Source organism: Heterodontus francisci, chromosome 42 (genome assembly GCF_036365525.1).
Source record: "Heterodontus francisci isolate sHetFra1 chromosome 42, sHetFra1.hap1, whole genome shotgun sequence".
NCBI classification, from domain to species: domain Eukaryota; kingdom Metazoa; phylum Chordata; class Chondrichthyes; order Heterodontiformes; family Heterodontidae; genus Heterodontus; species Heterodontus francisci.
In genome coordinates, this window is record NC_090412.1 from 13,257,994 (window position 1) to 13,272,327 (window position 14,334).

The 14,334-nt window shown below is 38.7% G+C and overlaps 1 protein-coding gene across 1 annotated transcript in view; it reads right to left on the minus strand.

Annotated features, from left to right (window-relative positions):
- Positions 1 to 1,463: 1,463 nt before the first annotated feature.
- Positions 1,464 to 14,334, minus strand: part of lrmda (leucine rich melanocyte differentiation associated) — a 1,191,210-nt gene continuing 1,178,339 nt past the window's right edge. The window contains exon 7 of the mRNA XM_068020592.1: positions 1,464 to 3,139. Coding sequence (XP_067876693.1) covers positions 3,060 to 3,139 — 80 coding nt within the window. The 3' untranslated portion in view covers positions 1,464 to 3,059. The remainder of the gene's footprint in view (positions 3,140 to 14,334) is intronic.

Sequence of the window (14,334 nt, forward strand, 5' to 3'; positions counted from 1 at the left end):
CAAAATAGAGGCAGAGGAGGAGAAAGAATTAAAAGGGGAAAGGTTTGAAGTAGCAGATGGAATTCAGTTACTGGTTTTGGGTTGGATGTAAAGTCTTTGATTGAAGTTAAGTCTTACAGTTCTCGTTGCGGCTCAGTGCACACTTTCAAACTTGGTTCACTGGTACCAGAAGGTTGCAGGGGTCTACTGTCTGGAGGCTTAAGTTACTTCCGTGGGTCCCTGGAACTTTGCATGAAAGGGAGAGAGAGAGACAGGTGCTATCTTCTTGAAATTCAATTGCAGTCTGACTCAAAACTTTTTTCTGTGAGCACAATTCGATTAACCCCCAAGTTGACCAGCAGGTTAGTCATGTGTCTAGCTCCTTGTTTGAAACAGTCTCGCCTACGAGGTCTCTGGATTCATCAGAGCTTACCAGACACTCTCAGTGGGGGGGGGGGGAATGCTGGCTCTTACACATTCAATGACTCTCAATGTCTCTGGATCATCACTATTGATAAATCCCATCTGGCTAATTGAATCTGTGAGTACTCCCATTGTCTCTCCACGCAACTGTCTTTCAGAATGTAAATGTGCAGCCATGTTTTCAGCCACTGTTCTGTGATCTTTTTAAATAAGTTATTTCAATGTCCAGTAAACTTTCAAATAATAGTGTTCCATATGACAACATTTATGCGTTTCTATATGGCAGGTGTGGTTTCCACTACATACCTTAGCACAATCATCCAAAAAAACATTTCAATCCCCACCCCCATCACATCATTAAACTGCAACTTCAATGGATTGCAGCCCTACTACCCTCCTCACAAGATCATTCTGGATGCTGATCAGTCTTGAGTGAAGCAGTTCTGTCTGATGCAACCGCTTGTTGATTTCTCCTCTCCCTCCCTGTGGGAAAATAATTGATGACCCCGCTGATATCTGGGCCTGCATCATTTGCACTTTGTTGAGCTCTAGGAAGTACAGAAGGATAGTCTGGGAGAATGTATCGCCACTTTTCTGTCCCTATGGGCAAATGCTGTGCCTCATTTTCCACTTTTCCCAAGTTGCAGACCTCACTGCAATGGGAAAACACACAAATAAAAAGGTCTGAGGTATGAGGGGAAGGGAACAGTTAAAAGGATGACTTCATCTAAATTAAGTCAAAATTAAAAATGTTCACATTTGGCTCAACGTGGATCGATTTGGGCTCAGACTTAAAAGTGAACTTCTTATAATTATCAAAAATGCTGTGGAACAAAATGTGACTCACCATGTATTATGTCTTCATTTTTGCATCCTTAAAATAGATTGAGATTTTTAAAACGGCAATCCAAGAGTTTGTGCAGGAAATGACTGCACTCTATTCAAGCACTGTCCATGTGCATACGTACAATCCTGTACCTGGAGTTCAGCATAGTCAACAAGCTTAATATTCGAAGCTGAGCTAGAAAACTGCCTTCACCAGTCCAAGAAGAATCCAACAATTTAGGGAATGCTTTTATTTTATAAAGAAGTGAAACAATCATCAGGACTAAGTAACAAAGTGCTGTAAGCATGTTTTGCAGAACATGGGAAATGTAAGTTATTGCAGCGTATGTCAGGCACAGATTAATAAAGTTAAGAATTCTACTTTGTTAGTTTTTTAAATCCAAACAATGTAACATCATATTCTTAGCATATGTAAATAATACTTATAATAATTTCATATTGTTTAGACAGGCTATCTGCTTTACAGTAAATTTTACTCATCAATGCTCAACGTTTCAATGGATCCAATGAAGAACTGTAAACTCGAGATTCTTGGAACATCAACTGCATTAAATAAGATGGCACAGCAAAGTTATGCAGAGAAAGCACGCATCCAAATGTTTAGTCACTACATCAAATACAACAAAACTGCAATTCTGTACTGTGTAGAAAAACATGTATATTGAAATATACATGTCACTGTGTTAAATATAAACAGCAACATGCCCATTGTAGAAAAACACAACACTGTATATGTAGAAAAACACATGACCAAACTCAGTGCTGCAGTGTTGAACAAGGCTATTTAAATACAGAACTGTACTGTGTAGAAAAACATGGGCACCAAAAATTCCAAATATTGAATTTAATCTCGTCAGATTACCTTACTGCTGCATTGCTTGCACTAAAAATAACTGAAAAGTCTCTTACAAAAAGTCTGACCCCAAATGAATAGGTTTTAAACAGAAAAGATGGTGAGCCCCAAAAGACATTTTTCTCCATCTTTTACAGTATAGATAAATTGCAAATCCTACTCAAGTACGATAAGAGAACAGCAAATGTGACAAAAAAAATCTTAACAGAGTTCAGAAATGATCTGCTGCTTAACAAAAAAGTTGCGGTAAAGATAGACTGCGTTTTCAATACATCAAAAGTCAAAGCCACACAGAGATACAAGTACAATTTATTCAGCCTGCTAGAGTTGTCAATTTTGTTAGTCAACCATCACTGATCAAAGCTAAAAAGAGAATCTCATCTAATGGGGCTGATATTTAATCTTCCCAACCTCAAAATAAGACCCATAAGGCAAAAGATAAATCAAGATAAAGTCCCTGAAATAATGTTGGTCAGTCAATGGGATTTATCGTTTAATATGACTATTCATTTCATCTTGTCCATGGCCATCTATAAAATGGAACAGAATTTTCCCATTACTCAACAACAAGTCATTGTAATGAGTGCAGTAAGGGCTTAATGTGACTTTCTAGAACTTGGTGTGATGCAATAAGCATGCTCAGTTCAACCTCAGGTGTGACCTGTGCCCTCTCATGAGCAGCAGTTGTACCAGGCAATCCATCATGTGGCTCATCCTGTCAGGCATACAGCCTCAGTGCAGCTGTCTGTCATGGCGATAGAAGGGACCTGCTTAAAGGCAATCATGTCAATCTCTATGTGCCTGCTCAGACTAGACTGAAAGGTTGATCTTGACAGGCATGGCAAAGTCAGCAGAAGACACTAGCAGGCTGAAGTTGTATTCTCTGTATTTCTTTTTATTTGGAAATAAGTCTTCAGCTTAAAAAAAGGTGAAAGCAGGTAGGCTGACAGAACCATTCTTAAAGCTGGTCATCGCGGATGAATCTGTTCCCCTCTGAGTGTCTTCCATGATAAACATAGCGACATTTTGCGAAAACACCTAAAAACACAAAAAAAAGCTACAGTAAATAAATTGCCTTTTAAAAAAAAAAGAAAACAAACATGTATTTTCCTTTTTCAGGATACCCATTTAACTGTACATATCTCTACGGTGCAAACCTAAAGTCAGTGCTATTGTTTGACTCAGGAAACAGGAATAAAGATAATTACTGAGGCAGGTAATCTTCCTCCTCTTAAGGTGGAAAACTCCATCCCAAAGCAGATTATATCACTTTTTGGTCAACTGGGAATATAAAGTTGTTCTCTCTGACATACTAAGCACTTCAATTAGCTGGCCTGTCACAATGGACCGTGGAAAGACACAACGCCTTTAGATAAGGTTATCTCAAGGAACAGAGCCTGTAGATAAAATCTGACAGTCAGGCAACTGGGCTGCACAGTGGGTTAGAACATTCCCTTTCAGCTCAGAGTTTGAGTTTATTCACACAGATGAGATGAAAGGCATTTCTCTGATGCCTATATAATGTACAAAGTGCAAAGCAGTTGAGCAGCCTCAATCACGTTTCCAGGATGCAAGTCCACAAGGTACAAATGCCTATAAATGCAACAAAAATTGAGCAATCAGGGAGGCTAGAATATGGCATTGGACACAGAAGTAAACTGCTGGGAGTAGAAAATCCACTTTTAATTTCAAGCTTATTGGCTAATTTGGGGCAGGCTATAGCCAATTTTGAGTTCTATTTCAATGTGAGGGGTGCAACACTTATTAATCAGCAAGAAATAAAACTTGAATACCATCATTCCTTATTAGTGAGCACAAAATACACTCAATGCATTCAATGAAAAGTCTCACTTAAAAAAAAATCTCTGTTCTCATCCCTGAATGTGTTTATTCCTTGTTAAGCTGCAATTCCAGTGACTAGTCTTCTTTGGTACCCTACCCAAGTGACCACTATTCACAGTTGAGCCTCCACAGTCAGTGTTGATAGGCTATTTGGTTTTGTAGGCGGCACAGCCAAGACCTATCCCAATCTCACCCAGCATCCTCACAAGAACATTTCAGTGTCCTACAGAAAGAACGTTGACTGATTTTCCCCTCTCCAAGCCAGGACTGCAAGGCTAGGTGTAGCCCCTCATCTGAGATCAGCTAACCCAGGAGAGACCAACGATTAAATCTGGACCTTCCCCTGGTCTCTATAACTCAGCTACCCATTGGATGAACTGTGCAATTAGGGACAAAAACAGAAATTAGCATAAAAATAAGAGTTACTTCATCTTTACAATATTAGTCTTATTTAATAGTTAAAAAATGAATCTTCAGACTAATTATTTTTGACTTATTTTCTAACATTTCACAATGTGGACAAAATTTTTACTTTGAATTAATTTACTACCTCAGGACATCACAGTACAGCAACTCCATTACAAAGCACATAGCCGCCCCCATCACAAGAATGTTTCTATCATAAAAAGTGTAGCTTAAATGAACTTGTACAAGTAGTTCATTATGTAGTTATAAACTCAGTGTATGATGGGGCCCGTTGGTTAATGGACAAGTGAAGGACTGCAGTGGGTCAGCTGTTATAACTCACCATGCATACATCTGACATCACCTGTGGTTGTTCTATCTACAAAACAAGTGCTGTTGTTTGCCTTCTTTTCACATTTGAATACATACTGTTGCTTTCATTCTTTTTGCACTCAAGCTGGGAAGGGGCAGAGTACTTCACCAAGAAAGGCAAAGGAACAAACAACTCATCAGATGGTCCTTAACATGACTACACAGTCTGCCTTAGAGTTTACATGAGGGAGGCAGCTATTGCTCAGTGATCTGAAGGATTATTTTATTTAAATAAAATCTTTATCATTATAGTAATGTATTGACATGTTTCATGTAATCTAAGTTTCTGGACTTTTTTCACTATTGATCCATTTTAAATTTTTTAGTAGCAGGTGGGATCAGTCTATCATATTTGCCTCTGATGCTGGCAAGAGCTGATCTCAAGAGAAGAACATTATTCACAATGATCTCCAGAAGAGATTGACAGGCTCATGGTGGGAAGTGATGATTGTGTCAAGGAGGGAAATGGCATCCTTGAAAAGAAAACATGTGGGAAAATAATGATTTGTGAGATGTATGGCACTATTATGTTGGTCTCGGGGGAAACAGCGCCAATGTGTAAGGATGATGAGTCAGCTGCGCAAAAAAGGAATTTATTTCCCAGTTTATGTGACATCTGAATGTTACACACTAAGTTATTGAATAATTTTGTGCAATGTAATGCCTTTTGATTGATTCATTAAACTGCCAATTATCTTTGCTCGGCCCCAACTTGTAAATGCTGATTTGATTCTTTACATAGCATAAACCTACCTTCCCATTTCTTGAACAATCTGCAGGCAGATTTGACCCTACTCCTTGCTCAGTTCTTCTACAGTATACAAATGGTATGGCAAAAAAATGCACTGACATCCAATTGTACTGATAGTAGCTGTAGCACTCAACAAGGTCATTGGCCAAACTCAGAGAACATCAGTACAGTAAATGATACAGTGAGCTCTTAACATTTGCACTTTGACCCTGAAGGTCAGCTGGGCAGGCAATTTCAGGTAGAACAATTCTATTGATAAGCTTGAAGCAAGATGCTAACAGAGGCTGCATGGTTTCAATGGAACAGAAAATCACAATTGCAGGGATATCTAGGCAATGTTTAACACTCAATGCCTTCAGGCTACCCGGATCCGTCCTCTACAGAAACAATTTTGGCTTCTGCCCTTTACACGCTAGATTTATCACGCTCTTCTCCAGCCCGACAACCCTCTCGCCCCATCACCAAAATAAAATAAATGAAGTGACTTGTTAAGAACATGTTTTTGTAGCCTATGTTAACAGTTGGTGATTGCAATCTGCTGGTGTTACTGACGGATTAGAAACAGGACTGTTAACAGACATCCTGGTGAAAGAGCCACTTGATGAATGCAAGAGACTGCAGCTAGGTGTCAGCGCTTAGCATATGAAGCAAGGACATGTGGTATTAATATTGTCAATGATCTCAAGACAGGAAAACAGATCCCATATTCTCCGTCAGTTTTTAATAGATATCAAATGCATTAATGACAAAAGACCAGGCTTCAAACAAAGGAGCTGAGTGGTGATGTGCTGAGTGCACTCTGCGCTGGCAATAACGTGATCTGAAAAGACATTGTCAGTTGTGGAGACAGGCCCAGAATTGTGAGCAATGACAGAAAACAGAGATGAGGAGAAAGATACTGGTACATATTAGTGCCAACCATATTCGAACACTGTCTGCGCTCCTAACTGAATCTGACATCATCTCCTATCACTTGCAGTATTCTCTGCTGCTCCTCTGCCTAGTTTTCCCTAGACATCATTACAAACTGTAGTCAAGTTTTATGTTACCAGCGGTTGTACTGTCAGGGAGGTTGGGGCTCAGAGGCCTAGGGATAACCTCAGTCATTCTACATTGTGAGCTTGTAACGACAGGACACTCATTTTTTCTGAAAACTCTCGCTACTTGAGGTGCTCTGTACAGCAACGTGTGAGCAGCTGTCACCTCGAATAAAAGGTTCGAATATTAAAGAATGTGAATTTCTGGATGTATCATAAAGCAGTTGGACTGGCTGGCAGTAGGAAATAAATTCCAGCTGCTGCTGTTCGCCTGGGGATAAAGGTGCTCAAGCTAGTGACAGTAAAAGTCAGCTGAAATTTCTGAACTCTCGGGGTCTGAAACGGTTTATTTTTTTTAAAAGGGTTTGCTTTGCAGAGAAGCCACACTAAGTGATACAGCTGCGATTTGATAGCAAATCATATTTTTACAGCTTTCATGTATATCTGATAAACCTTGATTACAAAGGGGCAATAAAAAGATACTCATTTAAAATAGGAAGCTCAGATATCGTACAAATAAAGGAACAGTTTGCTTTATGAAAGGAAGTGTTGCAACCGAACAGTTAAACTTTAACTATACAAAGATCCCGAGAAATTGTTCACATTTGAAAAGTACACAGAACAAAAGTATGAAGGCCCCAGAAAACTTGTAAGATATTCAAATGGTTAATACATTCTAATATTTGTCTCGTGCTAATTCTGTTTAAGTATTATCTTCAGAACCCTTTCAGAGTCAATGCTTTCCAATTGACTGGAAATAGCGGTTAATTACTTTGAACCATACCTTTACCACCAGGTGATGACATCACAGTGTGTGAAATACATGGTACCCTGGGAGTTACCAGTATTTTATGTTTTTGTTCCCTTTTTGAAATTGCTTGCTAGATAATCAAAAGAGAGAAGCTTCCTTCTTCATTTAAACAGTAATGAAACTGTTCATTTCTCTCCTCCCTCAAATCTTGTCCCTTCCCTCCTGAAGGCAGTCCACTCATACTGGATTACAGATTCATGGTCCAGCAGACCTCCAGCACTTTTCCAAACGGCCCCTCTTCAGTCAACCCAACCAGCTATTTGAATGTGGGCACCATAAACTAACTTGATCTGCACACATGCACAATTTCAAGATGGTGATCAAGAGTGGGGACCTCTGCTGATTTTATTTCTCTGCAAATGTCCACCACTGTCCTTGAAGAAATCAGAATGTATTGTGGGACCTTCTGAGTCTATTTGGTTTATTACCAAACTAGGTGGTGCCTTCCACAACAAGCCTTTCACATAAGCTAGATTTGATTAAGTTTCCAAAGAAACTTTAAAAGAAGTCTACATTTATGGTTTAAAATGCCCATGGCATAGCCATATGGTGACTAACTGATCTCTGCATCAGAAAATGGCTCCTGTATCCTAGAGAACAAAAAATGTAGATTGACTGGTAACAACTGACTTACTGTCAGGAAATATATCCGTATTTTATGTATTAAAAGCAACATTTCTGGTATCTGGAACTTTCCTTTGAAGTTGCTGTGGCCCAAAATGTGTTTTCCAACAGTTTACTGGTGGTGTTTTGCCTTTCAGCTGTGCATTTTCAACATGTAAAAGTAATTTTTTGGATTGTTGTGCTGCAACAACTGAACCCTGTCATTCTCAATTCAAGTTATGGTAACATTCCCATTCATTTACTTATATTTTCCTCACCGTGCTTCTCTCTGGCAGGTTTACACATTTTGATATTGGACATATGGTTGCATTTTGTATAAAATCCTTTTCAAATTAGTGATCCAAAAATGAATTTAGGATAAAAAGGCATTGGCAGACTTTTTAATTGCAGTAATGAATCATAAAATGTTGCTACATTGATAGTTTGAGAGTTTGTGATGGGAGTTCTTTTACAAGTATGATTGATTATAATTCATGAGAATTACAAGGACCATCAGGCCAAAGATGCTAATTTACTCCCAAGTTTCCCCATGTTCAATTTCAATAATCTTGGAGAAAAAAAAAAGCTTTGTTAAATGGTGAATTATGCATGTGGACAATATACTGTAACATGTGCATAACACATGTTCTGATCATTCCCTTGCATCCAACCATTCTGGATGGTGGTCCAAAATGAGCATTACAACTTCCCCCACTATTAAGGTTGCCAACTCTGGCTTGATGTATTCCTGGAAGTTTCAACAAACGACCTCCCATCTCCAACCATTCCACCCACACGTTCACACCATTCGTCTTCCAACACATCAATTCTTGCGTGCCCTGTTTTCCTACGGGAATTGGAATGCAAACAGGCTCTTAATTGGATGATGCTTGACTGTCAAACAACCTTTTCATCCCCACTGCAATATTTTTAGAACTAATAAATGTTTGGAGAAAATTTAAAAGACACACAGGTATTTAATGTCCCTATGATTTTTCTCCAGGTATGCCATAAACAATGGCCTGGAGATTCTTTGTTTCCTGGAGACTCCAGAACAATCCTGGAGGATTGTCAAACCTACTCACTATCCATACATTCCATGCCTAGCCACTAAAGAATGAGAGCCTGCCGCAGTATGCAGGTTGGCACAACTCTGTTAGCTGTAAGATGAAGAATATCCTCACTATTGCACAATAAATATGTGGCTAAAACCTATTTGACATACCTAAATTGGAACATGTTGTTATAGACAGCTGTGAAGTGGTGTGGGTGACTTCCACACTTCACTTCTCAACTGACTGCAGATAGTATTTTAAAAATAGTGTTTTAGTCCCTGAGTGTTTTAGGGGTCAAATAAATAGACAAATTACAGGGTTTCTCATAGGTTTAAAAAAAAAGAAAGATAAATATTTTTTACACAATAACTGAAAAATATTTACAACTTCACCCACTCACGCATTCGCACACAAGAAAAGATAGAGAGTAGAGTGGTAGCATGCAATTAGAGTCCAATTGTTGTAAAAGAGCTTGTTGTTTTAAAAAAACCTTTAGAAGCTTTTCAGGACAAAACCATTCGGCAATGCAGGTCTTAATGTTCGTTGTCTTAAAAATGAAGAAGTATTGCAAGCTCCTTGTGGTTAAGCTTCAATCTGAAGTCAGTGGTGGGAAATCCTGATTCACATTCAGAGATAGGGAGTTCGAAAGTCATGTTGCAATTTATCTGCTGCAGTAGTTAAAAGATGATGTCAGCAGGGTTCCTGCTTAGCTGGAACTGTCTCACAGCTGGTCTGGCTTGAAAAGGCTTTCTCTTGTTAGTCTGCCTCTCTCACTTTCCAGAGAAATACCTTTTAAGGTAGAAAATTGTCAGGTTGGGGTGTCGGTCAGTTGACTCAGGGCTCTCTCCCCTGGGGTGATTCATACAATGTTCTAGAATATGGGAACCATTGTTACATGATGGTGTTTGAATGGGATCCATTCTGCTAAAGTGGTGCTATTTCACACCTATTTACTTTTGTCTAGTATGCGGAGTCAGTCTGTCTGTAAAAGTCTTTGTTAGCTCCATTCCTGCAGACAGGAGCTGTTAGCATGGCATGGGCTGTTTTCCAATTCAATGTGTTTTCCCCAAAGCTAATTCAGACGTGGATAATGGGTTTTGTCTTCAACAGATGAACATGCTTATTGACATTACAGGAGGGGCTACCTGACCTCCACTCCATCTTGCCTGAAGCAAAAATGTGTCCATTTTTTGTAGTTCAGTTCAACAATTGACTTTTATTTTGTAATTGCTCCAGTTCATTTTATATTTCATCACTGTTCCCTCCATGAGTATGAAAACATGATGTATAGGCTCAACCTACGCCCGAGCAAAATACTGGATAATCTGTGTTCTGTTCCTGCAGCCTCATTCAACATAAAGCTTGCTCTTCAATACTCAACATATACCCTAGGAAAAGATAGTAGGTCAATGTATGAGGGGAATTAAGGCAATAAGAGGAACCCATCTAAAGCCAGGCAAATACTATGCAGTCAAAACATACAATACAGCCAGAAATATGTATCTGTATGTAAACTTTTGAGAAGTTTTGGGCGGCACAGTGGCGCAGTGGTTCGCACCGCAGCCTCACAGCTCCAGCGACCTGCGTTCAATTCTGGGTCCTGCCTGTGTGGAGTTTGCAAGTTCTCCCGGTGTCTGCGTGGGTTTCCTCTGGGTGCTCCAGTTTCCTCCCACAACCAAAAGACTTGCAGGTTGATAGGTGAATTGGCCATTATAAATTGCCACTAGTATAGGTAGGTGGTAGGGGAATATAGGGACAGGTGAGGATGTGGGAGAAATATGGGATTAGTGTAGGATTAGTATAAATGGGTGGTTAATGGACGGCACAGACTCGGTGGGCCGAAGGGCCTGTTTCAGTGCTGTATCTCTAAATCTAAATTCATTGCAAGAAAATAGGGGTGACAATGTTATTGTATTGAGTAAGTTACAAACTGCCATTTATAAAGCCTTATAGGTTTTTTAAAGATATAATAATTTCAGGATGTGCCAGTAATATGTAGTGATAGGATACTGATTCGACACCTAATATACTGACAGGCTGTTCATTTTGGAATCGCTTATGTCCTTTCTTTCCTGCCAATGTTTACTCTCCTGAAGATTGAGATAGTTTGGTTACAATTCCATGGGCATCAGCCATCCTCTGGCACCTTGCCCAAGTGGTTATTATTCATGTATGTGCATTGATGGTGAGTGCCAGCAGAGTATTCAGTTGAGGAGAGTATCATGAGTTGACATCAACCCATATGCACTTTGAGCAGGGAGCTTGGATACCAGTGAGGAGTTGGAATCCTGGCCAACTTTCCCCTTCCTACTTCTGGGGTGCCTTGGCCACCATTAACTCCCTTGTTAAGATTAAACGTATCACAGACCAAGGTCGTGTTACATGTATAGATTGACCCATGGTCCCAGTTGTGAGTGAGCTATGACAGCCTTTTTCACAAGTGCGAGGATTTCAGTAACACATTGGTCTACAGGTTTACTCTGTTTGCTTTTGAATTTTGTAACAAGTCTCATGATTCGGAACGACAATTTAAAAAATCTGAAATAATATTAACGGGCTTTTGCTGGTTAACATTTTAAAAGAAAACAGTTGACTCCAACAAAAGGGACACTATCTCTTTAAACTGTCGCTTTACCAAATGTAATTACCAATAATTGATAGAGACCAAAGAGGTACTCACTGCCAGTGCCAACTTGTTTAGTTAAATGTCTTGAATGGACAAATTGAAAATGACATGAAGAGAAATGTGTTATAAATGCATTTTCTTTATAGTAAACCTTTACGCTTTTATTGTATTTATTTGTGTTAACTTTGATAACTTACAACTTAACAAATCAAAATTAGGTACAGATGATGCCTATTACAAATGTAAAGACTGTCAGTTTCTATTTCTATTCCTTAATGTTCACTGAGGAGATTTAATCGGCTGCAATTTGATCTGGAAAAGTTGACATTCGTATTTTCTTTTCCACATGTCTAACACAGCATTAAAGGAGAAGGCACAGAATCAGTACAAGGTTAAGCTGTGAATTATAGGCACATGTGCACGCTCAGAGAAATGTTTATGTCCCAATGTTTCAGTATAACTTAGGAGTGAAGTGCAGCTTTATCTGAATGCACTCGAGGGGCAGTGGTGCACCTATAACTGGAAATCTCAGGCCCCTTCTTCATATAATCTTTGCTGGAAAATTGAGTAGCAGCTCTAAGTCCGTGGGAACAGAATGATGAGCTGATGCACAATAATAAACCATATTGTGTCGAGCATAGTCATCGAGATCCTCTCGGGCCGCAAGTATATTATCTCATACAGACATGGCTGACATACATTTAAACCCCTATACACATTAAGAACCCATTAGTCTGACAGATTAAAAGTTATCTTGAAGCTAATGTTTCCATTATGTACAATTTGGCAGTGGAACAATCAACACTTTGTTCCTCATATGTCATACGTTGTTTAAAAAAGGGAGGGTATCTCCACATCCTTGAATGACACTGACATGCTCTGCTTTGATGTGGGCATGTGCTGTCTTCAGATTTGCTACTGGTGGCGAATGATTATTCTGCAGTAGTGATGATGGAAACAGATTTTTTTGCAGGAGGAGGGAAAGGAAGAAAAAAATCAGTTAAGACACAATTTCCACTCTGAAAAATCACTGCTCTTGAGGTTACTGAGGCCTTCTGTTTAACTAGAACCTTCAGGAAAAAACAAATTAATCAACTGTGCACTGAAGTGGGTTTAATGATTGTATTCTGCATACAATCAGCTTTTCCCATTCCAGAGCTATCAATATGTCAAGGAAAGACATATCCAAAGGATGTAGCTCTTAACATCAAGGTTATCTGTTCTCCACAAGGCTCTCCCTCCTTTCTGCCCTGGTACTTTACATGGGCTGCATTTAACATTTTCATCAACATGGCAATCAATCATGATAATGACGCAGTGCAAAAAAAAATCAATTAACAATGCAATTAAACTTTCCTTATCAACTAAAAGGGCTGAAATAATACCTGTAGGAAAAAGATAGACTCAGAGCACAGACATCCATAACCACAAGTAAGACTGAATTATGGGGTTAGGTAGAGATAGGGTGTGCAGTTGTGGTGTTATTTTAGACTGGATATATCTCATGCAGACTGTTTCTCAGTCGCACCAACACTAGACTTCATAGTTACCATTCACGGTGCAGTCGTTTTAGAAAGATATGGTGAATTTAAGAAACACGTTACATCAAAGTGTGGAAAAGGTTAAACCTAGGTTACCAAAATGAAATAATCAGTTCAGGTTGCATATTGTGCAGAAAGGCGAAAAAGTTGATATGGAAAAATAAAAATCCAGACAATTTTGCTTCATTAAAGTTAACTAACTGAAGGTAGAACCAATTAATCATTATATTGTTTAGATTTTTGCTTCCTTACTGACTATTTGATATAGCAGCCATCTCCGAGACTGTATTGCTAACTTAAATCCAGAACCTTCAAAGTTAAAATGACATTTGTTCTCTTCCAGTAAAAAATATTTAGTCCATTAAACATAAATACCTGTCATTATGATACATGCACTGAGTACAAGTCTCCAGTTTTCCTCGAATGTTTATTACATCCAAACAACTGCAGTGCCTGCATGTTTTCAACTTTAGTGTATTGATTAAACTTTTAAATGCCTGCCATATAACCTAGGGACATCAAAAAGATTAATTTGCGTCAATGTTCATCTGTAATTCATTAGCCATTTATACTCTACAACCACATGGACTATCAAGAAAATGCATGCCATTTTTCACTGTAGCAATGCTTGGAAGCAAATCTTGGCAGTTCTACTGCATAAAATTAGGACACAGGGGCCTGTCCATTTACAGTGCAGTATTAAGCATTGCCAAAGAGCAACTAATTAAAGAAGCAACAGATACACAAAAATCTGAAACAGCATTTGTTTCCTATAATGTGCAATAAACAGCAACATAAATTGCTTGTTACTGGGAGTCGAACAATTTAAGGATTTTTTCAGCTGAGGTAACCAATTAATCTACAATGTTAAATGGGTGCTCTCAATATAAAAATGATTTTAGCAGCACAATGATATTAATCAGTAACACATGTTCAGTCTCACAAAGAAGGTCTTGGATAATCTGCTTATTTTACTTAAAGCATGATTAGCTCTTTTGAATAAACAGTAGCAGTGAGGCAAAACACATTTATTATTTGTTGTAACTACGTTACTGATCAAAGCCTAAAATTAATTATCCTTGTAATGTTTAAGTGTGCAGATTATATTCTGTAAATAAGGCCCACTATACAAGGAAACAATTTGCATGTTACCGTTGCTCTTGGTTTACCTCATGGGTCCTATAAGACTG